General features: G+C 45.3%; 1 protein-coding gene across 1 annotated transcript; it reads left to right on the forward strand.

Annotated features, from left to right (window-relative positions):
• The first annotated feature begins 1,095 nt into the window (after positions 1-1,095).
• On the forward strand, positions 1,096-10,477 carry POU2AF3 (POU class 2 homeobox associating factor 3). The gene is made up of 7 exons (XM_052653021.1): positions 1,096-1,102; positions 1,485-1,731; positions 1,847-2,145; positions 2,881-2,975; positions 7,047-7,101; positions 8,501-8,730; positions 10,112-10,477. The coding sequence occupies exons 1-7, from the start codon at positions 1,096-1,098 to the stop codon at positions 10,475-10,477; spliced, it is 1,299 nt and encodes a 432-aa protein (XP_052508981.1).
• The last annotated feature ends 4,635 nt before the right edge of the window (positions 10,478-15,112 follow it).

Consider the following 15,112-nt stretch of genomic DNA (forward strand, 5'->3'; position numbering starts at 1 on the left):
GGGACCGAGGGGGCAGCTGACCTCAAAGCCCTCCCACCTCTCACCCAAAGTGTGAAGGCCTGAACCCAAATCCATATTCTTTCAGCTAAAATGAGCAAAAACCAAGCTTATCATCCTTTCTCAACACACGCTCCTGTGGCCAAAAGGCAGGGGTGGCTCTAGAGCGAAAAAGAGGAGAGGGAAAAAAAAACAAAAAGGGAACTTCATAGTGAAAAACCATCGGAATCAGAAACTCTCCAGAGGGTGAGGCCCCACAGGCATCCCCAGCTCTGTGGGGAGGAGCAAAGGGTCTTAATGTGCAGGCATTCTGTGCTAAAACCCCAGTGTCTGGGGCACAGACACAGAGCAGGGGGGAAAAGGGGAGGGAAGCCGGCACGTGGCCAGGCGGGGCCAGATGGAGATGAGGAGCAGAGCGAAGCCCTCTGCAGGCCTCCAGCCTGCAACCTGGGCCCAGAGTGACTTCTTGCCAGGCCTTACCTACTGGCTGCCATGTTCAATCCCCAAAACCTGAGATTTTCCCTTAAAACAGAGACTGAGGAGATGGAAACCAGTCAGCCCAGTCAGTCTGGCTCAGGTGGACATGAAGGGCAGCCTAGGTCACTCATGGATCCCAGAGCTCCCTTTGAGGCAGAAACACAGAGCATCTTTGAGGATTCCTGCTCTCTCTGTGGGAAGGTGGGCAAAATGCTCAAAATACAGTAAAAGCAAGGGTCAGGACCAAAAGGGGTCTCACTCCCTGTTTCTGTGGACTCTCCCTGGGGTGCCTGTGTGCAGGATTTCTGCAGAAGATAGTCCATTTTGTTAAGCCTTTGAATATTCAAATTGAAAGTATCGCGCAATCATTGATTGTCAAATCATGGGTTTCTAGAGGTTTTAAATACTTGGCATGAGGGGGAAAAAACTCAAACCTATACCCGAAGGTATAAAACATTAATTCTGTTTGTCTCCTGCTCCAGGAACCTGGGTGCAGCTGGATGCTTTGTGAAACTTTAAAAATGTTGCATCTCTGCTTCTCCCCCTGCACAGGAGCCCTCCTCCACGCTGAGTCCCTGCAGCTGCAGCATCCAGCCACCACCTCAGCTTCTGCTGACCACGATGTCGGGTAACTCCGCTGCTTCTTCTGGGTTAGGGTCACGAGGGCGAGGGGCGTTTTGATCCGGGTGTATTTCCACGACTTTTCCTGCATGGAACAGAGAGGCACAAAGTCAGGGCATGCAAGTAGGAGCCCTGGATCGATCAGGAGAGGGCACGGGCCACGCTGTGGCCGCTCCCACTCGGCGCCTGGTCCCCAGGGCAGAGGCCCAGAAACCCAGTTGGCCGCCGCGGCGGTCCGCGTCCCGCGCGGTCCACCACCGGCCCGCTCACTTGGCCACAGATGTGACCCTGGGACTTCTCGGCGGCGGCGCGGACTCTGCGCGCGCAGCAGCGGCGGCGGGGGGAGCTAGAGGCTCGCGATGAGCCCGGGACGCGCGCCGGCCGCCCAGAGCCGGGCCGTGGCGGTTCCTGCGCGGACCCCGGGCCGCCCTCGCTGCCCGTGGGGCCGCGGACCCGGGGAGGAAGTCTCCGGGACACGGTGGATGGCGGCGGGGGTGCGGCGCCCAGCCCCGCGGGCCAGATGCGGATCCCCTGGGTCTGGGCGACGAAATGCACGACCTCCTTTCCCGGGCGGAGACGTGTAGCTCCCGGGACCCGGCCCCGGGGGCTCCCGCCGGTCCTGCGGCGGTCTCTGCAGTGACCAGGCGAGGCGCTGGCGGCCCGACACGGTCGCGGGCGCTCCGGCCGATTGAGCGGCCCGCCCCTCCCCGCGCGGCTGTCGCGCACTCGCGCACTCCGGGGTCGAGGTCAGGGCCGGAGTCGCGCCCGGACTCCCGCGGCCACCTCCCCGCGAACGCTCGCCCGGCCCGACCTACTCACCGCGGCTCCGCGTCCCCCCACCCGCCACTCGGGGCCGCGGCTGCCGCGAGCTCCCGGCGCGCCGGACGCCCTCCTCGCCGACCCCTCGGGCGCTCAGCCTCTCCCGGGAGCCGGGCAGCCCGGGGCGGCCCCTGCTGGAGGGCGGCTTCCCTGCCGAGAGCGCGCGGTCCTGGGCCGCCCCGCACGCCTCCCCAGGGCTCGCGCTGCGCGGACTCGACTTGGAGTCTTCGGGCGCCGCCGGGAAATGCCAGCCCCAGAAAGGGAGGGGGTGGGGAGAGACGGGAATAGGGGCGAGCAGGAGCGGGGCCTAAGGAGGGAGGCGGGAAAGAGACGAAGGCGCAGAAAGGGGGCAAGGAGAGAGGAGGCAGGAGAAAAAGCCGGGAGGGATGGGGGGCAGTTCTCAGGCCTGGTCCTCCAAGGCCCAGGGTCGGCCAAACCCCAACCGCCCGCTGCTTGCCCCAGGGCTGGCTTCCAGACCAGGGGCACACTGAGGTCAGAGGCTCCCCAGAAGCCACCACTGGTCCCGTGGGAAAGGAAGGGACTTGGAACTTCCACTGGAGTGGGAGTGGGGTGGGCTAGGTCAGTGCTGAAGCATCCAGACCCTCCCCCTGCTCTCTCTTCCAGACCAGAACCCTGGGTTTCCCTAACTGAGCCAAGAGGGAGAGCCTCCCTAGACTGGTCTCCACATTCCTGAGCAGAAAAACCTGTGCCCAACCTGGGGTGGGTGGGCCCACAGATTTCCATAGGTTCTGTTTCCACTGGAGCCCGGAAACCTGCCCGTGGTAATCCCTTCATCCTTTCAAGTTTGAGAAATTTGAGTTTCTTTCCCATCTGCCTTTTAGCATTCTTTTTGTTATCCAGACCTAGAGATCTGGCATTAGATGCCATAGTTTATAAAGACCCCTACACCCCTGCCTGACACTGCAGACCTTACCCTTGACCACTGACTCAGTTGCCTTTCCCCAGAAAAACCTAAGGTGTATCAAGGTGTCCGGGTGAAGATCACGGTGAAGGAGCTGCTGCAGCAGAGAAGGGCACACCAGGCAGCCTCAGGGGGAACCGTAAGCATAAACCCTTCACTTGTTCCCAAATGGCGTTCAGCTTCATTCTGCCCTGTGTCTGGGAAAGTGTAGGAGGCCTCCCGTGACCATCCCCAGACCTGGCCTTCTTTAGCTGATCTTATAACACCTGTGCCCACCTTCATCCCAGTTCACCACAGAGAACAGACATGTTGTGGGGCTCAGAACTTGGGGGAGTCCAGACCTCACTGATCATAGTCAAGCGTGTTGGTCCAAAGCAGGGAGAGAAGCAGCCAGTAGGTAAGTAGGTTCTTATTCTGTAGGAAGATAGTGTATGTGCCCTCACATAGGCAAAGGAGATCTCTCCCAGAAATGTCCTTTTAGGGAGCCCTTCATGGGGCGATTCTCCATGGAACCTCCCCCTCACTGCACCCTCTCTCCTCATTCTTCTGATCCCAAGCACTGAAATTACCCAGCTGAAAGGGGCTGTGTAGCCTCAGAGGAGACAGCTTGGAATATAGAACCACCTCCTTATATGTGATGAAGCCTTAAGCACTTCCGGGTTATGAGATAGACCTGGGCAGTCATAAGGATACCTACCACTTTATGTGCATCCTAAAGCAGAAGATACTAGCAAGAATGCTCAGCAGCAGAACCAAATAAACTAGGGTGGTTTCCTCCAAGAGAGGGCAGTTAGAGCCCACGATCACACAGTTGCCTTTGGGTTGGTTTGGGTGTAGATTCAGATATGAAGGATGGGCCCATATTGCCAGTGGTAAGACTGGTCCTGTCTTCAGCTTATTGGCATCTGTCCCACAACAGTTTTTGTGTCCAGTGCTGTTTGTGTGCAACGCCTGATTTCATAAAATGGGCCTTTTGGGGAAGATGCAGATCCCATAGCGTGGTGAACACAGGTTCTAGAACCAGTGCACTGGGTTCAGACCTCAGTTCCTCCATTGTGTGAAGGCTTGAGCAAGTTACTCAGTCTCTCATGTCTTGGTTTCCTCATCTTTAAGCTGGAGATAATGGGATTTTGTGAGGAGTATATGCATTATTACACATAAACACTTAGAAGAACACTTTCCACTTAGAAAGTGCTCAATACATGTTAGCTATCATTATTAGTAGCTAAAATAAAATTAGAATCGGAAGTTAAAAGCCAGATATTCACTAGTGTTCACTCACAGCCTTTGCTCAGAGTTTAGAGGTTGCTATGATATGGCATGGGCAGTACAAATTTTATATTTGCTGGATGTCAAGTTGGTGGGCTTTCCAGGTAGCTCAGTGGTAAAAAAAAAAAAAAAAAAAATCCACCTGCCAATGCAAGGGACACAGGGGATGTAGGTTCAATCCCTGGATCAAGAAGATCCCCTGGAGGAGGAAATGGCAACCCACTCCAGTATTCCTGCCTGGATAATCCCATGGACAGAGGAGCCTGCGGGCTACAGTCTGTGGGGTTGCAAAGAATCAGACACTTCTGAGCCAGTGAGCATGCATGCAAAGTCAGGACCTCCATATGTAGAACTTCAGCTCATGCTAAAGTTTTAAACTTTCTTCCATTTGTAGAGGGCTTTCCAGTGGTTCTTTTAAAGCACTTTTGCACACTCACTATTTATTTTAGTTCTTATAATGACCAGGAGAGGTGAGTGGATCAGGGATCTGTATGCCTCTATTACAGCTAAAGTTCGAAGCCTTACAATTGCTAATGGTAGAGCAAAAAGTGGGACCAAGACCTGCTTATTCTTTGAAAAGAAAAAAAACAAACAAACAACCTTCCCACCTGTTGGCTCCCTAAATTCATCTTCCTGCAGATCCAGCTGTACTGAGCAGGAGTCTGGTAGCCTTAACTACCAACTCCTTTATTTCAGAGATTATTTTAAAATTAATAAAATCCCAGGAACAAAGGAACTGGGATATACTAGTGGTGAAAAAAAAAAATTCATCAGGATGTTAACAAAATGTAATCTTTCATTAAGGGGCTTTGGCACCTTGTATCATTCTGCTCCAGCTGCAGCCTGGAGAAGCCCCACTTGCACATGGCTACTGTATTATTCTTGGCCACTTCTGGGTTGGTTTGGCCACCGTTTTCCTGTTAGCTAGCTGCTGGAATGAAAGCAAGGCTGAAACATTTCATTTGTGTATCTGACCAGTATCTATTCCCTAGAGCAGTTTGACTTATCTAAGTTTTTCTGAATTCCTCTCTGAAAAATAATCAAGCAGTACTTCTAAACCAGTGCCTTGCAGGAACATGCAGGGCAAAGCTGGCCCCAACTTTGCTTTCTGGAAGATGATATCCACCCAGGTCCTCGCAGGCATGGAGGAGTAACACAGAGATGATTTAACTATGAGAGTCAGATGTAAAATTCCTCACTGGGAACCAGCAGAAGGATCTGGGATTCTAGGAAGCCTAGGAGGTATAGTCAGTAGACACGGATGGCAGGTAGCAGGGGATGGTGTATGTGTGCCTGCTTCTGGTTTAACAGAGATCTTCTCCAATTTGTTCAGTGGTTGAAGGAGACATTTGGGAAGCATTAAGCCAAGGAAAGAGTTGATTTTTTATCAAATACGTAAAGCAGGAAGAAATTTATCATTATTTGTTATAAAGACAGAGTAGTATCCACAATTTGAAATTTTAAGAAGGCAATCCTGGATGGAAGTTATAGATTGAGACAAATGTTAAGGTATCCAGTAGTGCCAGGAGACACAAATGCATGTCAGATTTGTCCATTTCAAAAACTTCCTTCAGCAGAATCAGTTTACAAACAGCCCTACACACATACACGCATACACACACACATAACTCTCTCACCTACAGGATAAAGAGAAACTTGAATTAGTACTTACCAAAAAACATAATTTACCCTTTTCTACTGTTAATTTTTTTCAAACAGATATGTTTTTATAAATCAGAGATTGTGGATTTTTGCGCTGTTTGAAATCTAGAGAGGAGACTGTATTCTTGGAGCAGAGTAGAAAGTGAACCCATGACTAGCAAGATAATATCACGTAGGATACTGTAAACATACCTGAGGGAGATAACCTGGGGAGGTCTACAAAGGGACCATTCCGGGGGAGGAATGGGGTTAACGAGAGCTCTACAATGAAGCCGAGTTTTTAAAACCCACTCCTTCCAAGTGCTTGAGCTCAAGCTGCAGCCAAATATTTGCATAAAGAGCTGGTGAAGGATTCCAGCTTCCTGGTTCATGACATTACAGCATGGATCATTTTCAAAATTAACACCACCTCCTATTTCAGCAGCGACTGACTGTGCAGGCTCCCAGGGGCTCAGTGTACAGCTGTGAGTGTACCCCGCGAGACAGGAGACAGGCATGCGGAGCTCTGCTTCCTAGCACAGACTCTTGGAGCGATGCTGGTCCCTTTAAACTTTAAAGCCACCACCTGAAACCTAAAATAAAAAAGTCCTAAATTACTCAATTAGTACAGTTATTAATTTAACCAAAGGACACAGGCTGCTTTACTTTGAATAGTTAAAAGGAACAGACTCGTAAACTTCAGGTGTTTATTGGTGAAAAAAAGCAAATTTTATAGAAGATAGCATAAAAAGTCCAGAGAAGTAAAATATTTCCCAACCATTAACTACAATGTAGATAAGCTACAGGCTACTGACTACAACTTTAAGAAAATATTTTGTTATATCATAGCTAGGAAGAACATGTGACTATTTTTAGCTATCCAGGATTAAGCCAACAGATAGTATAAGAAACTTTTGAGGAAATGATTGACTGAGTTATAGCTAATTGGGATTAAATAAATGTTAGTCCTTATTAATTTTAAATTAAATAGTTTAATAGACTCTCTACTGAGTTTTCGTGAACTGTTCATTTATGTAATATAAAAATCATTTAAATTAATTTTTATCAAAATTAATAAAAATTTAAGTGGGAGACATTAGAAAAAACCCCCAGGCAAAAATAAAAGTTGAATCTGAATAAGATATAACATCGGTTGTATTTCACAACAGCAAGTTTTTTTAGAAGAAAGGATCTGGCTTACCTTAAAGTAGAAGGCAACATAGTTCATGTCAAAATGATTTAGCTTTCCCTTTAAAGAACTCTTATTTCACTTTGCTTTGTGGTCATCTTACTTTGGCAGCAGTCCGGAGGCAACAGTGTCCACCTTTCAGACCCAGTCCCACCGTCTTCTGCAGGTCAGTACAGCCAGCCTTACAATTCCCTCAAAATACTTGCAAAAGTCCATCTGGAAAGGCTTTTAGTACTTGATTCAGGGGTTAAGATAGGCACCACCATTTAATTGGAATCCAACCAATCAGAAGGTGAAAAAAAAGGCATGGTGACTCCAAATATAAGCCCAGCAAGGAAACAGGTGCAACATTTTGTCCTCATTTCTGAACTGTCTATTCTCTGCTATCTACTCTGTCCCAAGAGCTTGCTCCTCACATTAGTTCCAGGTCCTCATTTCCAAGTAACTAATCTTGATTAAAAGATCAGAATTGCTTTCTGAAACCTGTTATCTTTTAAGTGTACTATTAGGTGGAAAACAGAACATCCCGAGGTCCTAGAATAATGCCTTTGCTCTTGTTTCACTTAGTTTCTAGCCGACAGGGGCTTCCCTCCCCTTCTTTTCTCTCTTCCCAGAAAGCAGTTCAAACAAGTGTGTTTTCTCAGCCCATTACGAATAACGCTATTACATAAACACTCCTACCCATGCCACTCACAGCTCAGAGTTGAAGGAGGTCATCTATAAGGAAACCTGTGCTATGGGAACTCCCCACTGAATGTGCCACTTTAACTTAACCTTAAAGGAGCCTTGAGACTTCAAAACCTCCAGTGTTCTGTCATTCCCCTAAGCCTATCTTCTTTGAGCATTTCAGGATAATAATCAGAACTGGGGCCTATTAATACTAAAATGGAAAAGGAGTCATGTTTTCAGAGCTATTCTTGTTTGGTATTTAATCCCTTAGATTAATTCCTTGATCACGTGTAACGTAACGTGTTCACTAACAAAACACTTTTGCTTTTTGTAATATAAAACAAATAATACTAGTTTGTATTCTATATTCCTGGTTTCTCCCCTTTATGATTTGTGTTGTCATTTATAATACTCCTCAAAATAAGTTCAGTTCAGTCACTCAGTGTGAAAACTTTTAGAAAGCAATTAACCCTAGATCAAGAGGATTATTTGCCATGGCATCAGTTTTCGTAAAGCCTCAAGCAACTCTACAGTTTACTTTTGAGAGATGAGGTTCACGTGGACTGCAGATAGGGGCTGGGTGTTGGTGCTTATAGTCCAAGAAAGTGGACAGTGAAAGTTTGAGCTTGGCTGTGACAGTTGGACAGAAATTGGATCACCATTCTTTTCTTTTCACCTTCTGAATAAATCCCCTAGTTACTAATCAGATTCATTTCATTGGGCTTGAATTAACTAAGGCAACTTAAAAAATCCAAATTGCCTGCCTATTTACTTCTCTCAAACTTTCCCCTTTTCCCCCGAAATGTAGTAAATGTTCAGAATATAGACTAGAATTCCATTCAAATATGTAAGTGCAGTTTTTAAACCAAAACCTCTCCTGTTCCTTTTTCTTCTAGGACTGTATTTTGAGCCTGAACCAATTCCTTCCACACCCAATTATTTCCAACCCCGAGAATTTTCCAGTTGTGTTTCTTGTGAAGAAAGCCCAGGCTTTCTGGACCAGATATTTGATTCCTACCTTCAGCCAGAGACACACCCGGATCCTTCGCTCAGTTCCATGCAAAGTACTCCACACTATTTCCCAGACAGCTTCCAAGCTGCCCCTTTCTGCTTTAACCAGAGCCTGGTAATTTATCTCTGTTCTTTACAAAACCTGTTATTGCCTACTATGGGGCAGAGAGTTTGTATCATCTCGTGAGAAATCATACAAACGCTATCAACAAGGAAATCATCCAGGAAGCCAGCAAAGACTGATGTAAAACCCAATAGAGGTAGAAATAGCCACACATTGAAGGGCAAAAACCTCTGGAAACATGCATAATCATGATTTCCTGAGTCAGCTATGCCCAAGTACATTGGTGTGTGGCCATAAAAAGAGGTTTCCTAGCAATATTCATTTAATGTTTTTAAACTGTAAAATTCAGACTTCTCTTCGTTGAAAATCATTGATTTAAACAATGGCCCTTGGAGTTTTGAGTTCTAGAAAATGGAATTAAGGCTGTGTCAACAAGGCAAACTGTCATCTGATAAGGGGCTATTTCTGTTTTATTTTGACACTTAATTGGCTCTCCTAACTGGTCGTATTGGTCTGGTACAGGCACAAGAGCCCATTTTGGTCTGAGATGGTTGGTGAAAAGTGAAGCCCTAATAGTTGAAAACATTTGCATTGTCCATATCAGACCTTAAATTATTGAAAATGTGTTATCAGTTTAAATGGAGTGAGGCTTCCATTGGTAGTTACCAATTGTTGAAGATGTCTTTTAGATACTGTTAAACCTTAAAAACAGGTTTTTTTAATGTAAATTCTTTCTTGCTTTTGGTTTGTCAAAAGTCCATGTAAATAAGTGAATTTTAAGGGAATAAGAAATTAACTCTACAGGATATACACACAGGGGCCACCCAAACATCCACTTCTCTTCCAGCTTCCAAGTTAGGCTTTCTCAGTAACAATCGTGGACCCGCTTAAGAGGAAGCAGAAAGTACTTTTCTCCACAGAGGACAAGACTTCAGTGCCTGTAACAGGAGTTTGGAGTCTTGGAGCCTCCCAAACAGTGGCTCCGTAAGGATCCCAGCTCTCCCCGAGTATGTTCACCTTCTTCTCCACAGTCAAGGGTGTGGAGAAACATCCAGGTTGCCACTTGCCCCTTACATCGAGGCACACAGCAAGATTCTATGTGCAGGTGACCAGGCACAATGGGATTTTGTGGTTTCAAGAACAAAGCATCCTATAAAGTATGCTTATAACAAAGAAAGCCAGTGAAGCAGGGCAATTTATTGTTGGGAAAGAAATAGGTAAATAGAGAATGTGGTGTCATGAAATCACACAGCCAGCAAATAAAATTACTTCTGCAGATTTGGGTTGAGTCGGATGGTTTTGTTGTGTCTTTTTTTTTTTTTTTTTCACCCCTAATGTTCTTTTACTTTGAGTTAATAAATCCGCTCTATTCAGTTCTTTTAATCCTGTCTAATTTATCACGCTTATTGGTCCTTGGTTTTCACCTCTCTAGACGCCAGAATCGCCTTCGGATTCCTCCACTCTCTCTGGCTCTTTAGACTACAGTTACTGTCCTGCTCAGCTGCCTTCATACGCCGCGGAGAGCCACACCGCTCTCCCCCAGCTGGACACCAGGAACTGCGGCCACCCGTCGGGAGATTACACCTACGCTCACCCGCCTGCGCATGCCCAGTATGACAGCTTCTCCCCCGCCTCCATCTGCTGCTGTGCCTCATGCGAGGCCGAACGCTTAGACGCCTTCAGAGCCTCAGACTGCTTTTCCTACCCCAGCACAGACTATGTGAATTTCGCTCCCTCCGCAGCAGCAAGCAGTGATTTCTATAAGAGGGAAGCAAATTGGGACATTTGCTACAGTTAATAGAAATGACGCCTATTTGGAACATGACATGCGTACATCTATTTTTTCTTTTTCACCACTTCTAGATGACAACTCAAAATATACAACCTGCTAACAAAATATCACAGGTGCAGTTTACATGTCACCGTTTTTGGTTTTCTGACACTAATTAAGGCATCAAGACAGAGTCCTTAGGCTCAGTCATAGTTCCACCCCTACTTTGTATGCTTACAGTTAAAATTTTTGTAGGGAACATTCGGTTGTTGTACTTTTTTTGTGTAACGAACAAATGATAATTTTTTAACTAATAAATAATTTTGTATTACTAAAATTTGGCTTGTTTTTTAAATTTTCCACTAGTCATTCCCCAGCTGATATGAATAATATCAAGTTACTCTAGAAATCAAGAATCACTATTTAGTATTTAATCCCTCTTGTTCACAGATTGAAAATTATTTTAATACGGTGAGGTGCCTTGGCTCCCGTGGGCATGGAGGGTAGACACAGCTGTGATGGCTGAAGAGGGACATTCAGCCCCCACCACTAGACGGGGGTCGTCTTGGCATAACATCCAAGAAAGGCGTGTATGAATCATTAGTTTCTCGTGTCTATCACTGGTCAATGGAAGGTTAAGATGCCCCAAAAGCACATCTTACCTACAGCATGGTTAAACTGTAGATAATTCTTTTCATATCCAAAATCCTGTTTTGTAAACTTCAAGGGCAAATACTTAATCTTTCTCTTGAGAGCTGCCATGCAGTTGATGTACCACAAAGTTTGGAATTCTTTGTTACCTTCTATTTCTGAATTTCTGCTTTAGGTCTTTAAATATGCATCACTTCTTTACAGATTGATTTATAGGATTGACCATGTTATTTACAATTGAACTTCCTCTGATTAATCTGTTTGAACAAGGCCAACTGTCTTTCAAGGTGAAAAGGACCTACTGAAGTTATCTATCCTAAACTATACTGTTGAATTCTGTTTGTTGAGGGCATGAAGGCATAGGACTTCATCTCCACAGTGAGGTCTGGGGGCATTTTCCATGTCCTGAGGTTCAGCACAATGGAAGCAATACTGGTACCATTGGTACTGGCCACAGCTACCATTTTCTGAGCCCTTCCTATGTGCCAGAATTGTCTATTGATCTTCTCACACATCATCTCAATCTTCACAATAACATTGATAGCAAAATGAGAAGTCTGAGGTTCAGAGAAGTTAAGTCACCTGCCCACTGTCACGCAGCCAATAAGTGGCTGCGCTTGGGTCTGAAAAATACCAAGAGGTGCTCCCTACTCACCACGGGTGAAATGTTTGAGCTGCCATTTGTGAAAGACTGCTCAGGAGCCTGAGGAATCATTCTCCATTAAACCCCAACCTCCCTGTTGAGACAAAACTGTGTTCCCAGCTGCCTACAAATAGTCAGAACTTTCCAGCTGGGTCAGACTGTCCACAGGAAAAGAAGGTGCCAAGCGCAAGAGCTGGAAGATGGAGGGGAAGCAGGTGACAAACCTCCACCTCAGTGGGTTTCTTTTAATCAGGAGACACATTTGCTTTCAAATTGACACCATCTGACTGTCCTTTCCCTGGGGACTCTACTAAGGCTTGGGCAAATAGGACAAGTTACAACCTGCCTCTGGGATAGATGTGCCAGGGGAACGGAACAATCACTGCCTTTCTGAGACACCAATAAAAATAAAATTTTAATAGTTTCAAACCAAACTGAAACTGGTCTATTGTCAACAAATGTCTGTGCACACAGCCCAAAGCCCCTGCACACCTTGTACCCACCCCCAGCAGCTGCCCCAAAGAGACAAAGAGCAAAGAACACACAGATGTCCAGTGGTTGGCACCAAAATCTCTTTCCTGGATGCCATTCTTTTTTTCATTCTCCACTTCTATTCTCTGCTTTCTGAATCGGTGACTTTGCAGCGTTAATTGAGAGCACTTCCTGCTTCCTTGTGTCTGGTTCTTTCTTCACATGTCCTTTAATTTTCCCCTAAATCTGGCATGGAAAAAGATACATTTTTTTTAAAAATGTGAGACAAGAGCTAATATCTCTACTGTGTATTATGATGAATAACTCCAACTTTAAAACGGGCTTCACAGGTGGTGATAGTGGATAAGAATCCACCTGCCAATGCAGGAGATGCAAGAGATGCTGGTTCAATCCCCTAGGTTGGGACGATCCCCTGGAGTAGCAAATGGCACCCCACTCCAATATTCTTACCTGGAAAATCCCATGGGCAGAGGAGCCTGGCAGACTATATACAGTCCATGGGGATGCAAAGCGTCAGATATGACTGAGCACAAAGCATGTAAAATGGTCCTTAAGATCTTTGCAGAAATTTGAGGCCACAAAACACCTGACATTCTACAAAGTCAATGGACACAGTCCAGCTAGCCTCTTACCCACTGCAGCTCACACAGTGACACGGGAGCTGCACAGCAGCTCTGAGACAACCCAGAACGCTTCTCATCAATAGATGCCTAGGAAGCTGGACAAAATACAAGTGCCCAGGAAAAGGTCAGTTTTCACTCCAATCCCAAAGAAAGGCAATACCAATGAATGCTCAAATTACCATACAATTGCACTCATTTCACAATTGTTATCAAAATTACGTTCAAAACCCTTCAAGCTAGGCTTCAGCATTATATGAACTGAGAAATACTAGATGTTCAAGCAGGATTTAGAAAAGGCAGAGGAACCAGAGATCAAATTGCCCACATCTGCTGGATCATAAAAAAAAATCAAGAGAATTCCAGAAAAACATCTACTTCTGCTTCATTGATTATACTAAAGCTTTTGACTGTGTGGATCACAACAAACTGTGGAAAATTCTTGCAGAAATGGAAGTACCAGACCATATTACCCATCTCCTGAAAAGCCTGTATGCAGGTTGAGAAGCAACAGTTAGAACCGGACATGGAACAACAAACTGGTTCAAAATTGGGAAAGGAGTACGTCAAGGCTTGTTTAACTTGTCACCCTGCTTGTTTAACTTCTATGCAGAGTACAGGCTGGATGAATCACAAGCTGGAATCAAGATTGCCAGGAGAAATATCAATAACCTCAGATATGCAGATGACACCACCCTTATGGCAGAAAGCAAAGAGGAACTAAAGAGCCTCTTGATGAAGGTGAAAGAGGAGAGCAAAAAAGCTGGCTTGAAACTCAGCATTCAAAAAATGAAGATCATGGCATCCAACCCCATCATTTCATGGCAAATAGATGGGGAAAAAGTGAAAACAGTGACAGATTCTATTTTGGGGGGCTCCAAAATCACTGTGGATGTGATTGCAGCCACGAAATTAAAAGACGCATGCTCCTTGCTATGACACATCTAAACAGTGTATTAAAAAGCAGAGACATTATCTTGCCAACAAAGGTCCACATGGTCAAAGCTATGGTTTTTCCAATAGTCACTCACATACAGTTGTGAGAGTTGGACAATAAAGAAGGCTGAGCACTGAAGAATTGATGCTTTCAAACTGTGGTGCTGGAGAAAACTGTTGAGTCCTTTGAGACAGAAACATCAAACCAGTCAGTCCTAAAGGAACTCAACTCTGAATATTCAATGGAAAGACTGATGTTGAAGCTAAAGCTCCAATACTTTGGTCACCTGATGTGAAGACTCTTTGGAAAAGGCCCTGATGCTGAGAAAGATTGAGAACAAGAGGAGAAGGGGGCGATAGAGAATGAGATGGTTGGATGGCATCACTGACTCAGCGGAAATAAACGTGAGCAAACTCCAGGAGATAATGAAGGACAGGGAAGTTTGGCATGCTACAGTCCATGGTGTCGAAAAGGTTTGGGCAAGACTGAGTGACTGAACAGCACCTCATTGTGAGAAAGCATGATCAGTAAGTCAGTGGTAGGGCCCAGGCATCTGCCTGTTTAAATGTGTCTAAGTTGATTCTTTTTTTTTTTCATTTAGTGGGTCCTAAGTTGATTCTGATATAGGTGGTCCTCTGTCTACACTTAAAACACTGATATGGATGTATGGCATAAACCAATACAATGTTGTAAAGCAATTATCCTCCAATTAAAAATAAAACAAAAAAACACTGATGTTTCGTGTCTGGATTGTTCCCTTGTAACTTAGAAGAACTCAGAAGCTTTAATAATAGCTTATATGGACTGAGTTCTTCCTGTGGGCCAACACAGTGGGCCCTATCTCATTTAATCTTCAAACAATCACACAAGACAGACACCATAATGGTCTCATTTTTCTCAATGATAAAATTGCTGTTTTGAGAGATGAAATAACTTGCCCATGGTTACACAACCTATAAATCAAGACAGAATCCTCAAATTCTGTTTATCTGATGCCACAATCAGAACTTCTAATAGTCTCAGCATACATTCCATGCATTAGACATGGAAGAATAATCTATTTGGAATTTGATCTTTGCCCTAAAATTTGCATGTGTATCTGGACACAAATATTTGTAGCCAGTTCCTCATACCACAGAGACATTTAATAAGTTTACAAATATAAGTTCAAATGAATGAATAATTTTGTTATTCAGAACCATTGAAAGTGAAAGTGAAGTCATTGAGTTGTGTCTGACTCTTTGCGACCCCATGGACTATAGCCTACCAGGTTTCTCCGTCCATGGGATTTTCCGGGCAAGAATACTGGAGTGGGTTGC

Source organism: Budorcas taxicolor, chromosome 15, assembly GCF_023091745.1.
Source record: "Budorcas taxicolor isolate Tak-1 chromosome 15, Takin1.1, whole genome shotgun sequence".
Lineage (NCBI taxonomy): Eukaryota > Metazoa > Chordata > Mammalia > Artiodactyla > Bovidae > Budorcas > Budorcas taxicolor.